The following is a 19,116-nucleotide window of genomic DNA, read 5'->3' on the forward strand; positions in this document are numbered from 1 at the left end:
TTTATGAAGATTTCTGTCTTCTGGAATATAACGCCATGTAGTCGTTAAAGCCGTGTTAGTTTCTTGTTTGACCCTGAATATGGTGAACGCCCTGAAACTTCGGTTGACTTTCAACTGATTGCAGGGTTCAATTAATATTCCAGTAGATACCATGGATAAAAGTTCTACTCTTATACACACAGGTGTACACTTTACTCCGTTTTACTGTGGGAACCCCCCGCCGAAGAGCCAAAATCGTTCAACGGAAATTTAAGATCGTCTGATTGGCTCACACTTACGCGATTCGATTGAATGCGATAGGTGTATAATGATCGATTCCAGTCATTACCAGACTACCTAGTTCATGTAAATGTTCATAGATGGCTGGTCTGCATGTTTCCCTCTCCCCTATGTGAGTTACACCCCCTTGCTTTACGCCCTGTTAACAATCGAATTATTCGATTGCATTCGATTGTGCCCACCACAACGATTACAACTATCGACAAATTTTCACGAATGAGTAGGTTTGTGTAGTTTGATGTTAGTTAATTTTATGTGGATTATGAATATGAGTTTATTTAGCTGCCTGTAATGAAGTTAAACAGCATGGCAGTGGTGAAAGCGAAGTGTACTGTACTGATTTTCAAGGCATAAGGAGTATGGAGTATTTGAGGATCTCATAGTCGATATGTGTGTTTATTGAATAATATTTCACTTAACCTTCTGTTTAGCCTTTTATACCGCGTGAATTATTGAAGAAAAATGGGATGCCTTTTCCACAAAGGAAGACAGAATGCCAGCGTTACTGGGAAAGAAGATGCGAAGCTGAAAGAATATTCATGGTAAGTACGGTTGCTGCATTCATGTAGTTTGTAATATGTGTGGACGTTGTTTCACAGGCTACTTCAAACGTGAAACAGTGTGTTCCTGGAATATCTGCTAGCTTGACATCTTACACTGTTCAGATTATCCCCATTTATTTGGCTCAGATCCTGTAACCATTGCAATTTAGTTTGTTTCTTTTGATCTAATAGTTTTGAACACCCTTCGTTGAACCATGCATCAGTTCATAATAACCTAGGTTCTCGAAAGGGTGATCAGTAAATAATAAAGTGGAAAGTATATCATTATCCCGGTTATGGCCTATTTCGGAGTACTATCATCATTTGGCTGGAGAGACTTTGGGAAAGGAAAAAAACCCATAGTCATAATATTGGTCGAATCTGCAGAATTCGAAGAAGTGCTATTGTCTTGACTGCCATGTCTGGTATGATCAAGATGCTGAGTTGCTGATGAACATAAGAAAAACGTTTATCCGCATTTATGGAAATTGTTGGTATTGTAATCTTTATGTATAAAGTATATTACTTACTTACTCATGGAACTGAGCCCTTCTGGAGGAGCCGCCAATTCTGCAGCTACTCAAGAATTCCACAGCATTTTATGGAACCTGAAGGTTCATTACCATGTTCACAAGAGCCCTCCACTGGTCCCTATCCTGAGCCAGATCTATCCAATCCATACCATCCCATCCTATCTCTCTAAGATCCATTTTAATATTGTCTACCCACCTATGCCCTGGTCTTCCCTGTGGTCTCTTTCCTTCTGGTTTTCCCACCAATATCCTATACGCATTCCTTGTCTCCCACATTTGTGCTACATGACCTGCCCACCTCATCGTCCCTGACTTGATCATTCTAATTATACTTGGAGAAGAGTACAAATTATGAAGCTCCTCATTATGCAGTTTTCTCCAACCTCCTGTCACTTCATCCCTCTTCGGTCCAAATATTCACCTCAAACACCCTCAATCTGTGTTCCGCTCTTAATGTCAGAGACCATGTTTCACACCCATACAGAACCATGGGCAAAATTATAGTTTTGTATATTCTAATTTTTATGTTTTTGGACAACAGATGAGAAGACAAAAGGTTCTGGACTGAATTGTAGCAAGCATTACCCAAGTTCATTCGCCTCTTAATTTCCTTCTGAATCAGGTTTCGATCTGTTATCGTTGTTCCCAAATACCTGAACTGTGCCACACACACACACACACACACATATATATATATATTTAGAAGCAAAGTATTAGAGGAGATGTGTGATATTTTAATGATATCTTGTTTATGTTGTGTTTTAGGGATAAAAGGAATGCAGTAAATTTGAAAGACTACACTGTAGAAAATACTGAAGATGGTGAGGTTTTAAAAATGCCGGGCTCAGTGAATGGTCAACAGTTTGTAATTCAGAACTGCAAAAACACTTGCATATATATATTTGACCATGCGAATACAGTTACAGTTGATGATTGCATTAACTGTAAAATTATATTGGCAGCCGTAAAGGGCAGGTATATTCGCATCAGCCATGTTTTTGTGCATTTTGCATTTTTGTGAAATGTCTGTATTACTATCATCAGATAATGGCTTTGCCATGATAATGTGCAGATGTTAAAGATAATTTTATGTTTCCTTTTCCAGTGTGTTTTTACGAGATTGCAAGGAATGTGTGTGTGTGATAGCGTGTGGACAATTTCGGACTCGAGATTGCAGAAAGATGGATATCTTCTTGTGCTGTGCCACTCAGCCAATAATAGAGGCTTCTAGCAGTATCCATTTTGGTTGCTATCAGTTGTTTTACACTGATTTGGAAGGTATATATATATATACTGGTATACATAATTGAGGCCTTTTTAATTTCATGTAACTTTGAAACCACAAGAGTTTGGAAATGAGAGGAGCCCTGAAATTTAGTAGTATTGAACTTTCTGGTTTTCTCATCATAGAGTTGATAGGCCATTTGGCATGTTTGAATCGTGCATAGGTCTTCTGGTGACTGTAGAAGCATAATGAAAATCTCAGATTTAAGTGGCGTGAATGTCCACACAGTAAATATATACCGGATTATTTATCTGTTCCAGAACATTTTCAGCAAGCAGGATTAAGTGTATTTAATAATAACTGGAGCAGTATCCATGATTTCACACCCATTGAAGGAGAAAACAACTGGTGCCTGTTCCCAGATACTATAAGAATACAAGATTATATTTCTTTGCCTGCTTCAGAAGAATTACAGAGGTATGGTCCTAAGAATTTGCAAATATAGTACAACAGAGAAGTTTGTGCCTAAAATGTTGGAACTTGAGAATGTTTATTTCCTTGCTGCAGATGTAAAATAAATACAAATTACCCTTCTAGTAATTACTCTTTAAAATGAGGGATTTGTATTTGCCACTTTGGAATATTAAAAGGAGGTGTGGGGATCTTGTAATCATGAATTAAGACTCATTGCCTTTTTTTCTGTTTTCTGATTCCTACATTACAGTGTGCCCCCACACTACAGACTTTCAGGTTATGGAACTTTAACCTTACAGAAATAGTAAAGTATGGCCATAAAATTTATGATTAATATCATTAATTAGCTTTAAAAATTTGAGTTAATTAGTAAAGTTTTTTAAACAAATTCAGCCAGAACTAATTTATTTTAAAAATGAAATTCAGGATGTATATGTGCATGTGTCAGTGATGCGTGGGTTAAAAAAATCCTAATAATGCATAAAATGCTAGTTCAGAACATTGTACTTTGAGCACATGTCAGTGATTGGATAATATCTTCAAGTTTAAGTGCAGTTGTGAAATATTACAGCCGACTGATTTTTTATTCTTCCGTGCACATTGAAATTTGCTTATTTCCTCTCATGGACAGTGTTGAGGCATGCCTTAAGTGCTTGATATCTTGTATGTGATGTAAGGTATGACAAGTGAACTCTGTGATTTGTTTTAGGATGAATACATCACTATTAGAAGAGAAGAGTGTGGTACCTCACACGTGGGGTCCACATAAAACACCAACTGGAGAATCATGCTTGGTGGCTTTTTTTTCTGATGGTCAGCAAGTGCAACGAGCAAAAGCCTTTATCAACTCACTCAAGATTGAAAATGTAAAGATCTTGTCATTTTATTTTGTGCTATTTTGCATACTGGCAGTTCCTTTAATTACTGACTTATTGGTTTAGATGTGTGTAACTTCTCTGTTGTAGTTATATGCACCATGAGATTAGACTATGGTTCCAGTTTTTCCCAGGAGAGTCCTGTTTTTTATAATGCCCTGCTGCCCCTGATTTATTTGAAATGTCCCACTTTTTAAGTGCTCTTCTGTAAACTTAATTTCTGTCAATAACCACCCAGTAACAGGTGCTATTCTCTGTAATTGGCATTTCCATAATGATGTTACCATTCCTGGTGGCTAATCACAAAACACATTTTGAAAAATTATTAGTTTTTCTGTTGGCAATATATATATATTTTTTTTTTCATTTATGTTTGTAGTATTTTGATTTGTTTTCATAATGGAAGTTCTGTTTATATCATTGTTTGCATTCTTTGTTGGCCATTATGTTGTGTTGTGAGAGCGTGTGAGAATGAAGTTCTGTTTATATCATTGTTTGCATTCTTTGTTGGCCATTATGTTGTGTTGTGAGAGCATGTGAGAATTTATCTGTTTTCCTCCAAAATGGCAAAATGCAAGTGCAGTATTAAGGACAGTATTAACAGTGAATATCCCCTTATTAAATGTGTGAATCAGAATGCTGAATGCACATTATGGAATGCAAAATTTTGCTTTACACATGGTTGTCGGTTGGACATTGCCCATACAGGGTGAAACATGCTTCAGAATTCTTGGAAAATGTAATATTATTAAGATTTTGAATGATTCATACCAACAGCTATTGTGTTGCCCCAAATTTTGGGTTTTAATGGAGAATTTTGTCATTCTTAAGTGCTCTAGTTCACTGTACCCAAAATGACTTAAATCAGGAGCTTTTTACATGTATCTTCTCTATTGGCATTTGAAGGTGCTTGGAAACAGAACAATAGCCTGCTGATAGACTGGAGACAAAACCTGTATTATGAACACAGTAATAACAGTTAACTGCATTAATGCTCGCAAGATATGCTATAATTCCATCTGATTTTAATTTCCGAAGTACAATTTTGTTTTAGCCAGATTGCCTGCTGTTGATGAGCAAGGAAATTCAAATGCAGCAGGCTGGTGCTGAGCATGTCTTCAAAACAAACTCCTATAACAGTGTGGTACAGCGAGGTCTTGTGGTTGGTTTGCAGTGCAGTGGTCCTAATTGTATCCAATCATGTCAGAAGGTAACAACAACTATAACAGCATGAATGTACTTACTTACTCATGGAGCTGAGCCCTTCTTGAGGAGCTGCCAATTCTGCAGCTACTCAAAAATTTCCCAGCATTTTACGGAACCCGAAGGTTCATTACCATGTTCACAAGAGCCCTCCACTGGTCGCTATCCTGAGCCAGATCTGTCCAATCCATACCATCCCATCCTATCTCTCTAAGATGGATGAATGTACAACATAATAAATATAAGCTCTTTTATCATAAATTATCAACTTCACTTCTGTCTTCTTTAGAAAATGGTTGAACTGCTGCAACTTAAAGCTGTATCATTGAAAATTTAAATTAGTAACTATACAGGGTGTCCCAGGAGGAATGGACCAAACTTTGGGAGGGTGTTCCTTATGTTAAAGTATGCCGATATAACCCAAAACACCTATGTCCAAAGTTGAACGGTTACGGAGATAATGGCCAGAGAAGTGTCAGACTTTGACCGGCGTTGCACACTTGTTGATTACAAAATACATATTAAAACTGGCAGGAATATGTGGATTTTGTAATGTTAATAATGTACGTAACATAAAACTAACTTGTGAATGACATGAAGCCATAAAATTGAAGTACAAAATACTCGCTCGCCATGTCATAATTGTCCTTAGNTTGAGGAATGAAATATTGGGGTTCAAGTTGGCTGCTGGGTCCTCCACCATATCCATACTGTACATCTTCCCTTCATTAACTGCTCATGTTGACAGGGCAATTAGTATATTTTTATACATTGTTATAATTGTTCTTTTCCTGGATAGTCTCTTTCCAAAAACAGAGATACCATATATGCGAGATGTTTCCTCTGGAGGCAAAACAATCCGGAGGTAAACTACTCCCCCAATCGGATCTCCGGGGGGGAGTGTTTCTAGAGGAAATGTCATGCAGGCGTTACAACAAGAAAAAGTGCGAAGATCAGAAGAAACAGCATGGATACAAGATTGGAACATGGAATGTCAGGACCTTGAATCAAGCAGGAAAATTGGAGAATTTGAAAACGGAAATGCAGAAGAATGAAGTGTCTGTGCTAGGTGTCAGCGAAGTGCGGTGGAAAGGACAAGGTGAAATAAGAAGCGGTGATTATACAGTGTATTATTCCGGAGGTGAACGGGCTGAAAGAGGTGTGGCAATAGTGGTGCATAAAAGTGTAGTGAGGAGTGTTGTTAAGAAGATTGCTTGTAATGACAGAATTATTGCTCTGAAGTTAAAGGCGGAACCGGTAGATATACTGATTATACAAGTGTACATGCCAACATCAGAGTATGAAGATGATGAAGTGGAAAAAGTGTATGACACAATTGAAGAAATTCTTCAGGAAGATGGAAGAGGAGACACAAACAGCATCATATTGGGAGACTGGAACAGCATTGTTGGAGATGAACCATATCAGAATATTGTTGGATCACATGGACTAGGAAGACGGAATCACAGAGGTCAAATGCTTATTGACTTTTGTGAACGAAATGGATTGATTGTTACCAACACTTGGTTCAAGAAGCCAAAGAGAAGAATTTACACATGGAAGGCACCTGGGGATTGGAAGAGGCATCAGCTGGACTACATCCTTGTGAAACATCGATTCAGAAACAGTGTGAAGGATGTGAAGACGCTTCCTGGGGCAGACATTGACTCTGACCACAACTTGCTGGTTGCCAAGTTCCGAACCAGGTTGAAGAAAATTATAGGATTTCGAAAGCGCAGACCCAGATGGGATTTGGAGAAGTTATATGCTCAAAGACAAAGCGTGCAAGAGACTCTAGAAGAGAAACTCGGTGCAATTGAAGGTGAAAGCGGAAATGCTGAAGCGCAGTGGAACGATATAAAAGAATGCATGTTAGATACTATCAGTGATTTGGTAGGTAAAGTTGAGAAGATAGCAAGAAAACCATGGGTTACACAGGAGATGATGAGTAAAATGGAGGAGCGAAGGAAATGGAAGAATGTCAACAATGAAGAAGGCAGGAGGAAATACAGGAGACTGAGGAATGAATTGAAAAGAGCCACGGACAGGGCCAAAAAGGAATATCTTGAGAAGATATGTAATGAGATTATGGAATTTCAAAGAACAGGCCGTTATGATTTGATGTACATGAAGACAAAAGAACTAGGATGGAAAGAGAATCATGGGATTCAAAATGTTGGCATCGAAGACTCCCAGGGGAATAGAATAGTAGATCAGAGGCAAGTGCTGAAAATTTGGGAAAATTATATTTCAGAACTATATGATCGACCTAATCGGCCAGAAACCTTAGAAGTTGAACCGGAAGAAGAAGTAGATACAGACGAGAAAGGACCATATATTTTACAAAGTGAGGTGGAAAAAGCTATCAAGGAAATGAGGAAGGGAAAGGCTACAGGAGATGATGATGTACCTGGAGATGTGCTCAAGTTACTGGGAGAAGGTGGTTTGAAAACACTGACAAAACTAATGAACACCATATATGAAAGTGGAGAGTGGCCCAAGGACTTTACAGAAGTTACAATGATTGCCTTAAAGAAAAAGACAAAAGCTACAAAATGCAGCGACCATCGCACAATAAGTCTTATTGCACATACAGCAAAGATAATAGCAAAGATACTTAAAAGAAGAATTGAAAGGAAAATAGAGGATGTACTTGGAGAAGATCAGTTTGGATTTAGAAGAGGAAAAGGAACCAGGGATGCAATTGGGATGATGAGAATTATAGCGGAACGAACTTTGGAGATAGATGAAGAACTGTGTGTTTGCTTCATAGACTGGCAGAAGGCATTTGACCGGGTAAACTGGACCAAATTAATGCAGATCCTGAAAGAAACAGGTATCGATTGGCATGAAAGAAGATTGATTAGCAAATTGTACATGGATCAGAAAGTTAGAGTACGACTGGACAGGGGGGAGACAGGAAGTGTGCAGATTGGAAGAGGAGTTCGACAAGGATGCTGTTTATCACCAATTCTGTTCAACTTGTACAGCGAATGCCTTACCAAGGAAGCTCTGGATGGGCTCGGTGACTTCAAAGTAGGAGGGCAAATTATTCAAACTGTGAAATATGCAGATGACCTTGTGTTAATGGCTAAGGAAGAAACTGTGCTACAGGGCATGATTGATAGACTAATTGAAATTGGAAGGTGCTATGGCATGGAAATGAATGTGGAGAAAACAAAAGTAATGAAAATTTCGAGACAACCAACCCCAGTCACAATAAAGATAGACCAAAAACAAGTGGAGAATGTGAAATGTTTTAAATATTTGGGTAGCTTGTTAACAGATGATGGAAGGTGTACTTGTGAAATTAAATCCAGGATTGCCATGGCAAAAGCTGCATTTAGCAAGAAGAAGAATCTTTTTACCAGCAAATTGGACTTAAATTTGAGGAAGAAACTAGTGAAATGCTACATTTGGAGCATAGCTCTGTATGGGGCTGAAACATGGACACTTAGGGCAGTAGATCAGAAACATCTGGAAAGTTTCGAAATGTGGTGTTGGAGAAGAATGGAGAAGATCAGTTGGACCGATTATGTGAGAAATGAAGAAGTGTTAATTAGAGTCAGTGAGCAGAGGAATATCCTACATGAAATAAGAAAACGGAAGGCTAATTGGATTGGTCATGTTTTACGCAGAAACTGCCTTCTAAAAGAAGCTATCGAAGGAAAGATAGATGGGCGGATAGAAGTGACAAGAAGACGAGGAAGAAGACGTAAGAAGATGCTGGATGACCTTGGGGACAGAAGAGGATACTGTCATTTGAAGGAGAAAGCTCTAGATCGCATTAAGTGGAGGAATTGTTTTGAAAGAGACTGTGGACCTGTCGTCTTGACAGATTACTGATGATGATGATGATGATGTTATAATTGTTACTGTCACTGAGTTTAATGAGATAATTTTATAGTAAATATTATGGCTAATTTATTTTAATAATATGAAATGACTTGATTTGTCAGTGATAATTCATGAGACTAAACCAGGATACAGATGATGGTGGGAGTAGGGGAAGGTCTACTGGGGTGAGGTGGCTGCTAGGTAGATTGATGGTTGAATAACTATGTTGCTTCTTTCTCTGACCTGATGTAGTAATGTGCAATGATTGAATCCTAAATTTCGTGAAATCAGTTTAGAGCAATTGAATCAATTGTACGCAGACAGATCAAAGGCAAAGGCACTGCTGTTTGTGAGCATGCTGAAGTGAACCCTGCATGTCCCGCCCACCTCGAGCCCATATTTGTTTAGTTGTGGGTTCTTCAACAGTGGCATTTACAGTATAGAGGTTGCATCCCTCCTTACCTGTAGTATACACTCATCTTTATAAGTGAAGAATGTAAATCTGAGGCTGATGGCAGTGACCAAGTAAGTTGGGTCACGACTTAATGGTTCCAACTTGTATCTGAGAGATACCTGGTTTGAATCTCAGCCAAGGCATCAAGTGTCATGACTGAGGTTTTTGTGGTTTTCTTGGTCCATCCTGGGAAATCCCAAGCTAGTACCTTAGAATTAGGCCATGACTGCTCTATTCCGCATCCTTTCCGATCATGATTTGCTACCACACACCCATTCATAGCTAGTAATTTGAGTTACTTCAAAAAAAAAAAACTCTGTGGCCTGTAGTCTGCAAGTGAACTATACCGACCGAGCGATCTCCGCTTGTCGGTGAAGTTAGTGCCAACTTTAGCGGATAGAGGGTGTCACGTGGTCAACGCAACGAATCCCCACTGCCGTTAATTTCGGTTTTCTAGACCGGAATTTGAGTTATTTACAGCATCATTAAATAAACTAAAAATACAAGTAATGCCTGTGGCTGCAAGAGTAACTAAACACACTAGGCTTATGTGTTCAGAACATGTCTAGGGCCTAGATATTGTCATGTTTTAGTGACTAGACACATGGTTTAGATTGGTAATTTGAGATCTACGACCAAGATTTTTATTCTCTCCTAGACATGTATGCGTTTCAAAATGGGGCCTCCTTGGTTTCTGTCCATTATGTGTCCTCGGCACAGACTACATAGAAAACATCATCTCATAGTCATTGTTTACCAACCATTGAATACCAGTGGCTTTTATTTTTCTGATGGCATAGTGTGTATACCTGCTGTTGTATAGCAGGAGCTACTTGTTTGATGATACTGCATATTTATTGTGTTATTGCCAAGCAGTGGCTGTCTCTTCTGGCTTCCATGTTACAATATTTTTGTGTGTTCATTACCTTCATCATCCTACTCATCATCATGATTCAGATAAGAGCTGTGAAGAAAGATAACTGGGACTGTGCGAACTTGGGAAATGCAGGTAAAAATCTATGTAGGATGCACAGAAGTAACACTGGGATTTAAAATATATGAACATAAAATTCCCTCCACTTATTATATATCATAATTTGTGATAATATGTTTTTCACTCTGCACAGGTGGCTGTTAGAATAGCAACAGGTATGGGATCCACTGGCCTGGTGTATGTGAGTACAAACCCCAAAATTTCTCAGCAACAAGTTGACAGTTTCTTCAACTTTGCAAATATGCAGTTTGTTGCTTAGAATTATTACAGTTGTGTGTGAAATCTGTGATGGTAACTTATAAAACTGCATGCCTTGTTTCTTACATTTTGTACTCTTTTGAAACAAAGAAATATCAGGTCACAAAATATTCTACTAAATGAAGTTTGCGAGGCAAAGTACATATTTATGAAGACAGATTGACTCATAATTCCATTTTATAATTTGCTAGATATCTGTTCTGTTTACATGTGCAAAATCTTCAAGAAGTCACCAAAGTCAATTAGCAACAACTAATAATGGTGCAAGGACAGGGGTCATTCAGAAATTTACAAGGCATATACTGTATATGCTGGTGTACAAGACAACGCACATTGCCATGGAGGAGCACTATGCCAAATGTCAGCATTCCATGCCTTTTGTTCTGAATGACCCTATGCAATTTTTTAGTGTCTTGCAATACACTTATGACAGTATTGTGGTCCCTTGTTGTTCGACTTTCACCATCAGCACTCCTTTCCTGTCCCAGAAAATAGTTGCCATCCATAAAGTTTCAGTCAGGCAGATGTTTGTTTAAACTTTCTCAGCATCTTTGGTGAATGTGTGTGCATCCACTGCTTTGACTGTTCTTTGGTTTCAACATTCAGAAACGAAACCCAGGTTTCATTACCTGTTACTCATACGATGTGATTGAGAAATTTATTGCCATCTTTGTGGTGTCACTCTAAAAAAAGTTGAAGTTGACACCATTCTCTGCATTTTGTGTGCAGCCATGAGCATTTTTGGAACCCATCTTTCACAGAACTTTACTAGCCTAATCTAAATGTTCTAGAATGCAATAGATTTTCTGTCTGAAGGGGTATTTTGTCTCATCAGCTTTATTGCTTACACTATCCTTAAAGTGTAGGGGCTAATATAGAAATACGCTTGTTTGGCCGTAAAGCATATTAACACTTCGCGGACCTGTGATTTAAATATTTAAATCACCCTGGGGACCAGCATTTTTAAACATACTACCCTAACTTGTGCACTGTTCACTTGAAAAATTAATATAAAATCTCCTAATTAATTTTTTGAAGTAAAATTTTTGGAAAACACTTACCAATGCTCCTAGAAGTGCTTGAGGGTGTGATATTTCTGGAAACTTTCCCCTTTGTGAAGTGGCATTACACAGAACTTGCAAATGTAGACATACTCCTTTTTTTGTGAACTGTGCAAACACGGCATTGCCTAGGAGTATTCTTCCCCTTGGAATGTTCACTCTTCACAATTTTCACGAGGGTATTTTTCCACATATCACTCAAGAGTCGCCCTGGGGGGTCCACATGAGGCCATTGTGGGGTGAGAGTTGATGGGCCCGGTCGTACTAAGTCTTTGTGGGACCCTGGTTCTGCTGCCACCATCTGGACTGTACCCCAGACCTTTGCCACATTCGTCAGAAATACTTTGAATCAGGGTTTAGATTTTTTTTAGATTTTTTGCTGTCTCCGCAATGTTCCTACTACGCGCAATGTTATGACCCGCATTATTGTCGGAGCTACTGTCACTTTTACTGTCTGTGGCCACAATTGTTTGTTGTCCCCCGTCACTGTCGCTGTCTGAATGACAGTTAATCCATTACTACGCGTCTCACAAGGCAGGTCAGCTAGGTCATCGGAGGAGAATTTGTCCTTGATCCATTCTCCCCACTAGCTACTGGCTGATACACATAGCTTCAAGAAGGCAAAGCATTTTCCTTTATAGGCGGTTAAGTAAACAACGAGGTCAAGTTACTGATTGCTAACTAAACATTCCAGAGTCTTATCACGCATCTGCAGGCGGTTGTGTGCAATGTAGGTGGCGCCAGAGTGATGTATAGTGTGTTGGAACTTATCGTGTTCTAAAAACCTGTTAACACGCGAACGGTCCGCCATGTTTAAAAGCAAAAAACCTTTTAAAGGGTGCGCGGTCCGCAGAGTGTTAACAGTCACAAATTCAATTCAGCAACATGGGTCTTCTGCTGGAAATATGTTCGTGGTGTAACCAGTTATTATATTAACCATAAAATGCTGCATGAGAAATCTTAGAATAATGTTTTAAAATTGTTTCAAAATATGAAGAGCTTGCCTTTGATGCAGACCATTGAGGTTTGAGATCTGCCACATTCAGTAATGTATGTATATGCCTTTCCCTTATCTCAGAACTTTCTGTATTGTGGGAAATACCAAACCCTTGTTATCCCATGCTAAGCTGTAGGTCCTTTCTGTCATCCATCACCTCATTCATCATATTGTCAGAGACAGTAGTGGCATAAACCACTGCAATAAAAGGAGATGTGTCTCTTCTGATGTGCTGTTCATATTCTAGTTACCCAGCAAAACTGACTTTGAAGTTATTTATTTTGTGGAAATTATGTAAACATACCTTCATAAATCCTAAGTTTGTGCTTTGAGCTTCCACTGGCATAGCCATTCCAAATTCCCTGTTCAGAACTTTCAGTAACACATTCTTACCTATTGCCATCTTTCTGACTAGCTACATAGGCTCAAAACTCAGCATAAAATCTGATGTGTAAATTAATCATTTTGTGACCATTGACTGCTTAATATAAAGAATAGCAGGAAGTACATATTATAGACCATCCCTAGGCATCACTTTGGAAATTGAAAGCCTGTCCATACTCTCAAAGGAATCAAACATTTTGTTGCCCTCTAAGTTCTTTCACAGTACATGACAGTGGCATCCTTTCATTAAAGAGCATGTAAAATGGCTGGGTGAAGCAATCTTAAGTTCAGTTACCTTCACTTAACAGCACACACAGATCTATCTGTAACACTTCCAGTAAACAGTAGGCCTTAGGGAGAATAGCTTTCTTGGTACTAAGATGGGGTCATTACAATGGGCATATTTTGTAATCTGTAAAACATTTTAAGAAATGTCATTTATTCATACACTGAAGAGAAATTAATTTTAACTTAATTGGTAACATATCAGTTGGTTTGCCAGACTGCTTGAAAGGATGGATAGTATTCACAGTTCCTGACCATATTCCATCGTATTTGTTGAATAGTGCTTCTCAGCTGGAAATGTACCACATATTATAAGCTGGAAAGAAACTCTGTTATGTTTTTACTCCTAGCTGAAGCTGTTTTCATTGTGATAGTATTCTAGTCACTAACCTATCAGTACCTTGTATATGTGTGAGGGGGTTTAAAGTGCATCAGTACTGTACTATGTAAACTGATGAAAGTGGAAACAAATACTCTGTTCCTTGCGATATTGAATTGACTGTAACTCAAATCTAAAACTGTTTATGTACTACGCAGTCTGTCAACAACTGCAACAAATTGTTCCTTCTTTCTTACACTTTCACTTTCAACACATGTTTTGGCCCTAAATGGCCATCTTCATATGTCTTCTTTTTTATTGCTAGTGGGGTGGGACTAAGTCCCTTGTACTGCGGCCACTTCTGGCCTATTGTACCAGCCCCAGATGATAGGTGAGGGTGATTGTGGAGCAATTGGTGGAATGAAGATTGGCAGGTGAAACCGAAGTACTCGGAGAAAACCTGCCTCAGCGCCACTTTGTCCACCACAAATCCAACTTGACCAGTCCCAGGATCGAATCCGGGCCACTGCGGTGGGAAGCTAGCAACTAACCGCTTGATCTATGGCGCGGCCTTCAGATGTCTTACTATGCTAAAACTGCTACACTGCACTAATATTGTCCATTCGTCACATATGCGACTGCATGCTTCATGATTTAAAACATCATAATCGTAGTCAATTGGTGTGTGCTAAAATAGCACATGTTGTAGTTTACTTATTTAAATTAAAATCTATTAAAATTTTCTTTAAATTTTGTAAAATTCTTATTACACCTCACAAGGGGTGTCATCCACTTGCTTTGATCTGTATCCTTTTCTTCTAACGTTTTTTCGTGGCAGCTTGTTTTTCTGTTCATAAGCCCATTGTTATGGTATGTCTGCAATCTGTAAGACACCTGAAGATGGCCACGCACAAGCAAGGGGCAAAATTACAGATTGCAGACGTAACACAGCAATGGGCTTACGAATAGAAAAATAGGCTGCCGCAATAAAACATCTGAAGACTAGGATACAGATCAAAACAAGTGGACGACACCCCTTTACAAAATTTAAAGAAAATTTTAATAGATATTGATTTAAATTAAGTGAACTACAGCATGTGCTATTTTAGTGCATACCAACCGACTATGATTATGACGTTTTAAATCATGAAGCATGCAGTCGCATATGTGATGAATGGACAATATTAGTGCAGTGTAGCAGTTAGCATAGTAAGACATCCGAAAATGGCCATTTAGGGCCGAAACATGGTGTGTCGAAAGAAGGAACAATTTGTTGAATTGTTGAAGGACTGTGTAGTACATAAACAGTTTAGTAATGCAATAGGATGTTTAAATACATGACTGTAACTCAGTTTACTTCCTTACAGTAATTCCTAAGCTGTTTCGCCCTCCTTTGGAACATAATGCTATATGTGATCATCAGCAGTGTTTTAATAATATCAAATGGAATTTTATATTCAGTTAAAATTTTTTAACTGTTAAAATATTTATGCTTGATAGTTGGTTGAGGCAGTGTGCTACAAGCCAGAAGGTTGCAGGTTCAAGTCCTGATGAGGTAATTGGATTTTTTTCAGTTGACCTAATCCTTCCATCCGCACTATGGCCCTGGGGTTGACCCAGCCTCTAACAGAAATGAGTACCAGGAATTAATTAAATAATTTTCCTGTGGACTAAAGTGCTGCCAATTCGTAAGGCTGACAACCTTGCTGCCATCTATGAGCCGATTGTCTAGATGTGGGACCCTCGTCTCAAGACCCTGTGGACCTTCACGGCCTGTTACAGGGATAGCTTTACTTTACTTTAAGAAACTATGGCAAAGTAACAATGTATTTATATTTTTTCCACTTTTAGCACTGTGAGGTGCTTGAGTAACTGGTTGTCTGTGTTAATGTTTGTGTATTAATACGTAGTAATCTGTACTGGAGAGCTAGATGTACGTAAGTCAATATTGTTTGCGTTACAGAATGGGATGAACCTGATCTGTAACGTTACATAAGTCAGAACAGTAGAAATGTAATTTATGACTGTGTGCTGTTGATGAATACATTTTTACATCCTATCTGGAAAGATACCAGGTGCTTATGTATAGAATAATAATAGATGCACTGCATTCAAATTTTTGAAGGAATGTTATGTAGTATCTCTCCAGGTACCTTCATATTGGTCTATGGCAGTCTGATCTCCAGGTGCAGATTTTCTGGAATTATGAAACAATTTGTACACTTTTTGAATGTAATGTTTTTGAAATGACTTGAGAAGTCTGACTAGTGACAGAAGTGCCACAAATGAATTTTTTGTTGTAAGGTATGCTTTATAAACTATGAATATGCTGACTGGTAGTGTTACATATATATTTTTTAATTTCTTTTTAAATGTAGGATTTGAGGTTTTCACAGCGGTGTGGTTCATAGCATATTGACTTGTCAAATGTGTCAATGAGTAGCCGCCCCATAGAGGAACACTATGTGGGATTTGAGGTTTTCACAGCGGTGGTTCCTTGCTCACAGATTTTTCTACCCTGAAAGTGGAGGTGATATGTTCCTCCAAAATGTCGGTTCACACAAGAACTACATGGCGCCACATCCCAGAAGACTGCATTCTTTATAGTTTTTCCCTTTAAATGTTTGTTAAATATATTTTTAGTGATCTGCATGAAGTGTAAATGTTGAATCACAAAGCATATGCATCTCATAAATAAATATAATAAAAGCAAGGATGATAATCATGATATGTAACTGGAGACAGGTTTACCCTTTTCAGGAAGCAGGTAATGCAGTTTGCACTGGACTTGAAGTAACCACACCAGTACCAATTAAGGTAAGTTGGCCCACATTCTGCTTGTGGGGGGAATGGGCTGGAACAGCCACCATACTTGGCTGATTTATTCCCATACTACACCGTTGATTGGAAGGGTGGATTTTCCATCATAATGTGCTTTCCATAGGGCACTTTCAATAAAATGGCTTTTGGTCCAAACAAATGCTAATGTTGGGGTATCTACCGAACTTGCCAGATTTGTCTCTGTATGACTTCTTTGTGTCCCTGAAACCAAAGGTCTTATCACCTTGTCTGCAACATGAATGTGCTGACAGTACCGAAGAGCCTCGGAGAATGGTTACATCAGGTGTAACACGCTGGAATATGTGTATGACCTTAAGAATTCAGCACTTTAAGGTTGGTTAATTGGATACAACTACCTTTTTATGTTTACATTCCCATGTTTGGATATGTTACATACTATGAAGAAAGACTCATAATTTGTACTGTTGAAGTACAATTTTAAATATCTGCCTTTTTATTGACATGCCCTTACCCTATAACGATACATTCTAGTTTCATTTTAAAGTAAATTATTGGGAAATCCAGCCAGAATTACTTGACTGGCGATTTACTGCCAATCAGTTCATCTTGATGCCAAGACCTTTGGGTCTCGTAGACGACTTATTATAGGTTTAATACAACAAACGTCATATGTGGTTTGCATTTTTTCTGGAAAATTAGCGGATAATAATTTAGGTTCCAATGACATTTTTCATTCGGTGAGAAAATTAACAATTTGTTATCCACAAACCATACATCCTCTGACATAGAACTTTTGCCGCTGTATTCTTTAAAACAAAGTAACCTTTATTTTCGAGCTTCCATAGTGATTATCATTACACAATACTTCTGTTAGAATGTATGCCAAGTGATCGACCTGAAGGACCTGAATACAAATGTGCTAAAGACAAAGTCCTGCAATCTGGTGGTCAGAAGTTGCCTTCTTTGCTCTCTGACTCCGCCAAACTGTGATCTGTGACATCTCTGAGTTCTGTGTTCATCTGTGAGGTCTGTGAGCGTTGGAAACGCATCTAAGCCATCTAGGCGATCTAGGCTGTTTGCCTTGTATTTGTTGGTATTTTGTTGTCCGCAAGTTAATCTAGTGACGCTAAAGAAAGTGTTGTTCCTTGCGATTTTTTAAGAAGAGTGGATAGTGAGAAACGTTGCAAGGTAAGCTTTAGGCTTGAATTGTTGGAAAATGGAAGTGAGTCTTTTGTTTTCCCGGCTAAGGCAGGAGTTGAGGTAGTGATGAATGTAACGCTTTTTTTTGTACGTGGCCTCGGGTATGTAATCGGACATCTTAGATATGGTCTAGGTATTTTTTACAGTTTGTCGAACGTAAAAGCACGTATTGTATGTAGTTCTACAAATTCGAAGGTAGATTTTCGGTATACAAACAAGATGAAAAAGTGGTTGCGCATCAATATTAGCGCATATTAGGTAAAATTGCAAGTGGAGTTGGAACGTGGTTGTATCAATTTCATTGTAATGGAAGCCATGTAGGCTTCGGCTGGCAAGTGATGGCCTCAGTCCCTCTTAGGTAAAGGAATTAGGAGTAAGTATTAGACGCATTTACATTGAACTGTACGTTACGGTGGAACTTTTCAGGCTGTGAAGTTTGTTCCATTACCCTGGAGTGTTAACTGGGAACAAACATAGCCTACGATGAAGTATGGACTCCCGATACGAATATGTTACGTTACCGTTCTGTACTTTGACCATGTTAGTTTTCCCACCTGTTAATGAATTTATTACATGTTATTAAGTAGCTCTTTTTTCCGGACAAAAAGGCATACTTTGCCAGTGTTCTTATGCACCATTTTAGGCCGAAGGCCGAAACAAAATGTACCATGTGAAGGCAAGTAGCAGAAAAGAACCCAACCAGTACCAGATTTCTAAAATGCATTGTATACCAAATTTTATATGATCGAAGTGAGGGACTCAACTGATTCTTGGTTTAGAGTGCTGGTGTTTCAAGATGACTATAAATCTGTGCGTTTAGAAGTGTTGTACAACACGTTGAGCATGAATTCCCATGGAATTTGAGTTCTTGTCATGATTGCTGTATATAACACGAACGTTTATAATGAGAAACGTATGAAATGATGTTACAAAAGGCTAATTAATTCCATTCAATCTTATCCTTTACATGTTTCGGTCATATAGACCCTCTTCAGAAGGCTATCTTTTTCAAAGAATTCAAATGTTTTAAAACTCCCGCAGGAAGTTCAAAGTGGGACAACGAATATACAAAATTTCCCCTTCAATTTCATACCAAAAGAATCACTTTACACAAAAAGCAACATTTTAAAATAAGAGCTGAAACTTAGCACTACTCTAAGCATACAGGGAAGGCTGCACCATATCTCAAGCGGTTAGTCGCTGGCTTCCCACCGCAGTGGCCTGGGGTCAAACCCGAGTCTGGTCAAATGGGATTTGTGGTGGACAAAGTGGCGCTGGGATAGGTTTTCTCCGAATACTTTGGTTTCCCCTGGCAATCTTCATTCCACCAAATTCTCCATCATAATCACCCAAGGCAGGTACAGTAGGCCAATCAGTGGCCGCTGTACCGTGTG

The 19,116-nt window shown here is 38.6% G+C and overlaps 2 protein-coding genes across 3 annotated transcripts in view; both read left to right on the forward strand.

The window, feature by feature from the left end:
* Positions 1-470: 470 nt before the first annotated feature.
* On the forward strand, positions 471-16,893 carry LOC111867088 (protein XRP2). The gene is made up of 9 exons (XM_023856586.2): positions 471-821; positions 2,120-2,329; positions 2,460-2,632; positions 2,900-3,056; positions 3,763-3,919; positions 4,983-5,138; positions 10,550-10,597; positions 16,481-16,537; positions 16,813-16,893. Exons 1-9 carry the CDS (start codon positions 742-744, stop codon positions 16,891-16,893), a joined length of 1,119 nt encoding a protein of 372 aa, XP_023712354.1. The 5' UTR covers positions 471-741.
* A 665-nt stretch (positions 16,894-17,558) lies between these two features.
* LOC111867074 (zinc finger protein on ecdysone puffs) overlaps positions 17,559-19,116 on the forward strand; it is a 38,030-nt gene continuing 36,472 nt past the window's right edge. Inside the window, exon 1 of one of the 2 annotated variants that reach the window (XM_023856554.2) lies at positions 17,559-17,710. The gene's annotated coding sequence lies outside the window, so the exon portion shown is untranslated. Of the gene's footprint in view, positions 17,711-17,817; positions 18,096-19,116 lie in introns of those variants that run through there. The other variant, XM_023856555.2, reaches the window with a different exon arrangement.

The sequence above is a fragment of the Cryptotermes secundus genome, unplaced genomic scaffold (assembly GCF_002891405.2).
Source record: "Cryptotermes secundus unplaced genomic scaffold, Csec_1.0 scaffold205, whole genome shotgun sequence".
Taxonomy (NCBI): domain Eukaryota; kingdom Metazoa; phylum Arthropoda; class Insecta; order Blattodea; family Kalotermitidae; genus Cryptotermes; species Cryptotermes secundus.

Coding starts and splice junctions, on each gene's coding strand:
- LOC111867088 (XM_023856586.2), top strand. CDS start 742: ATGGGATGCCTTTTCCACAAAGGAAGACAGAATGCCAGCGTTACTGGG. Junction 822..2,119: donor AAGCTGAAAGAATATTCATG/GTAAGTACGGTT, acceptor GTTGTGTTTTAG/GGATAAAAGGAATGCAGTAA. Junction 10,598..16,480: donor GATCCACTGGCCTGGTGTAT/GTGAGTACAAAC, acceptor TACCCTTTTCAG/GAAGCAGGTAATGCAGTTTG.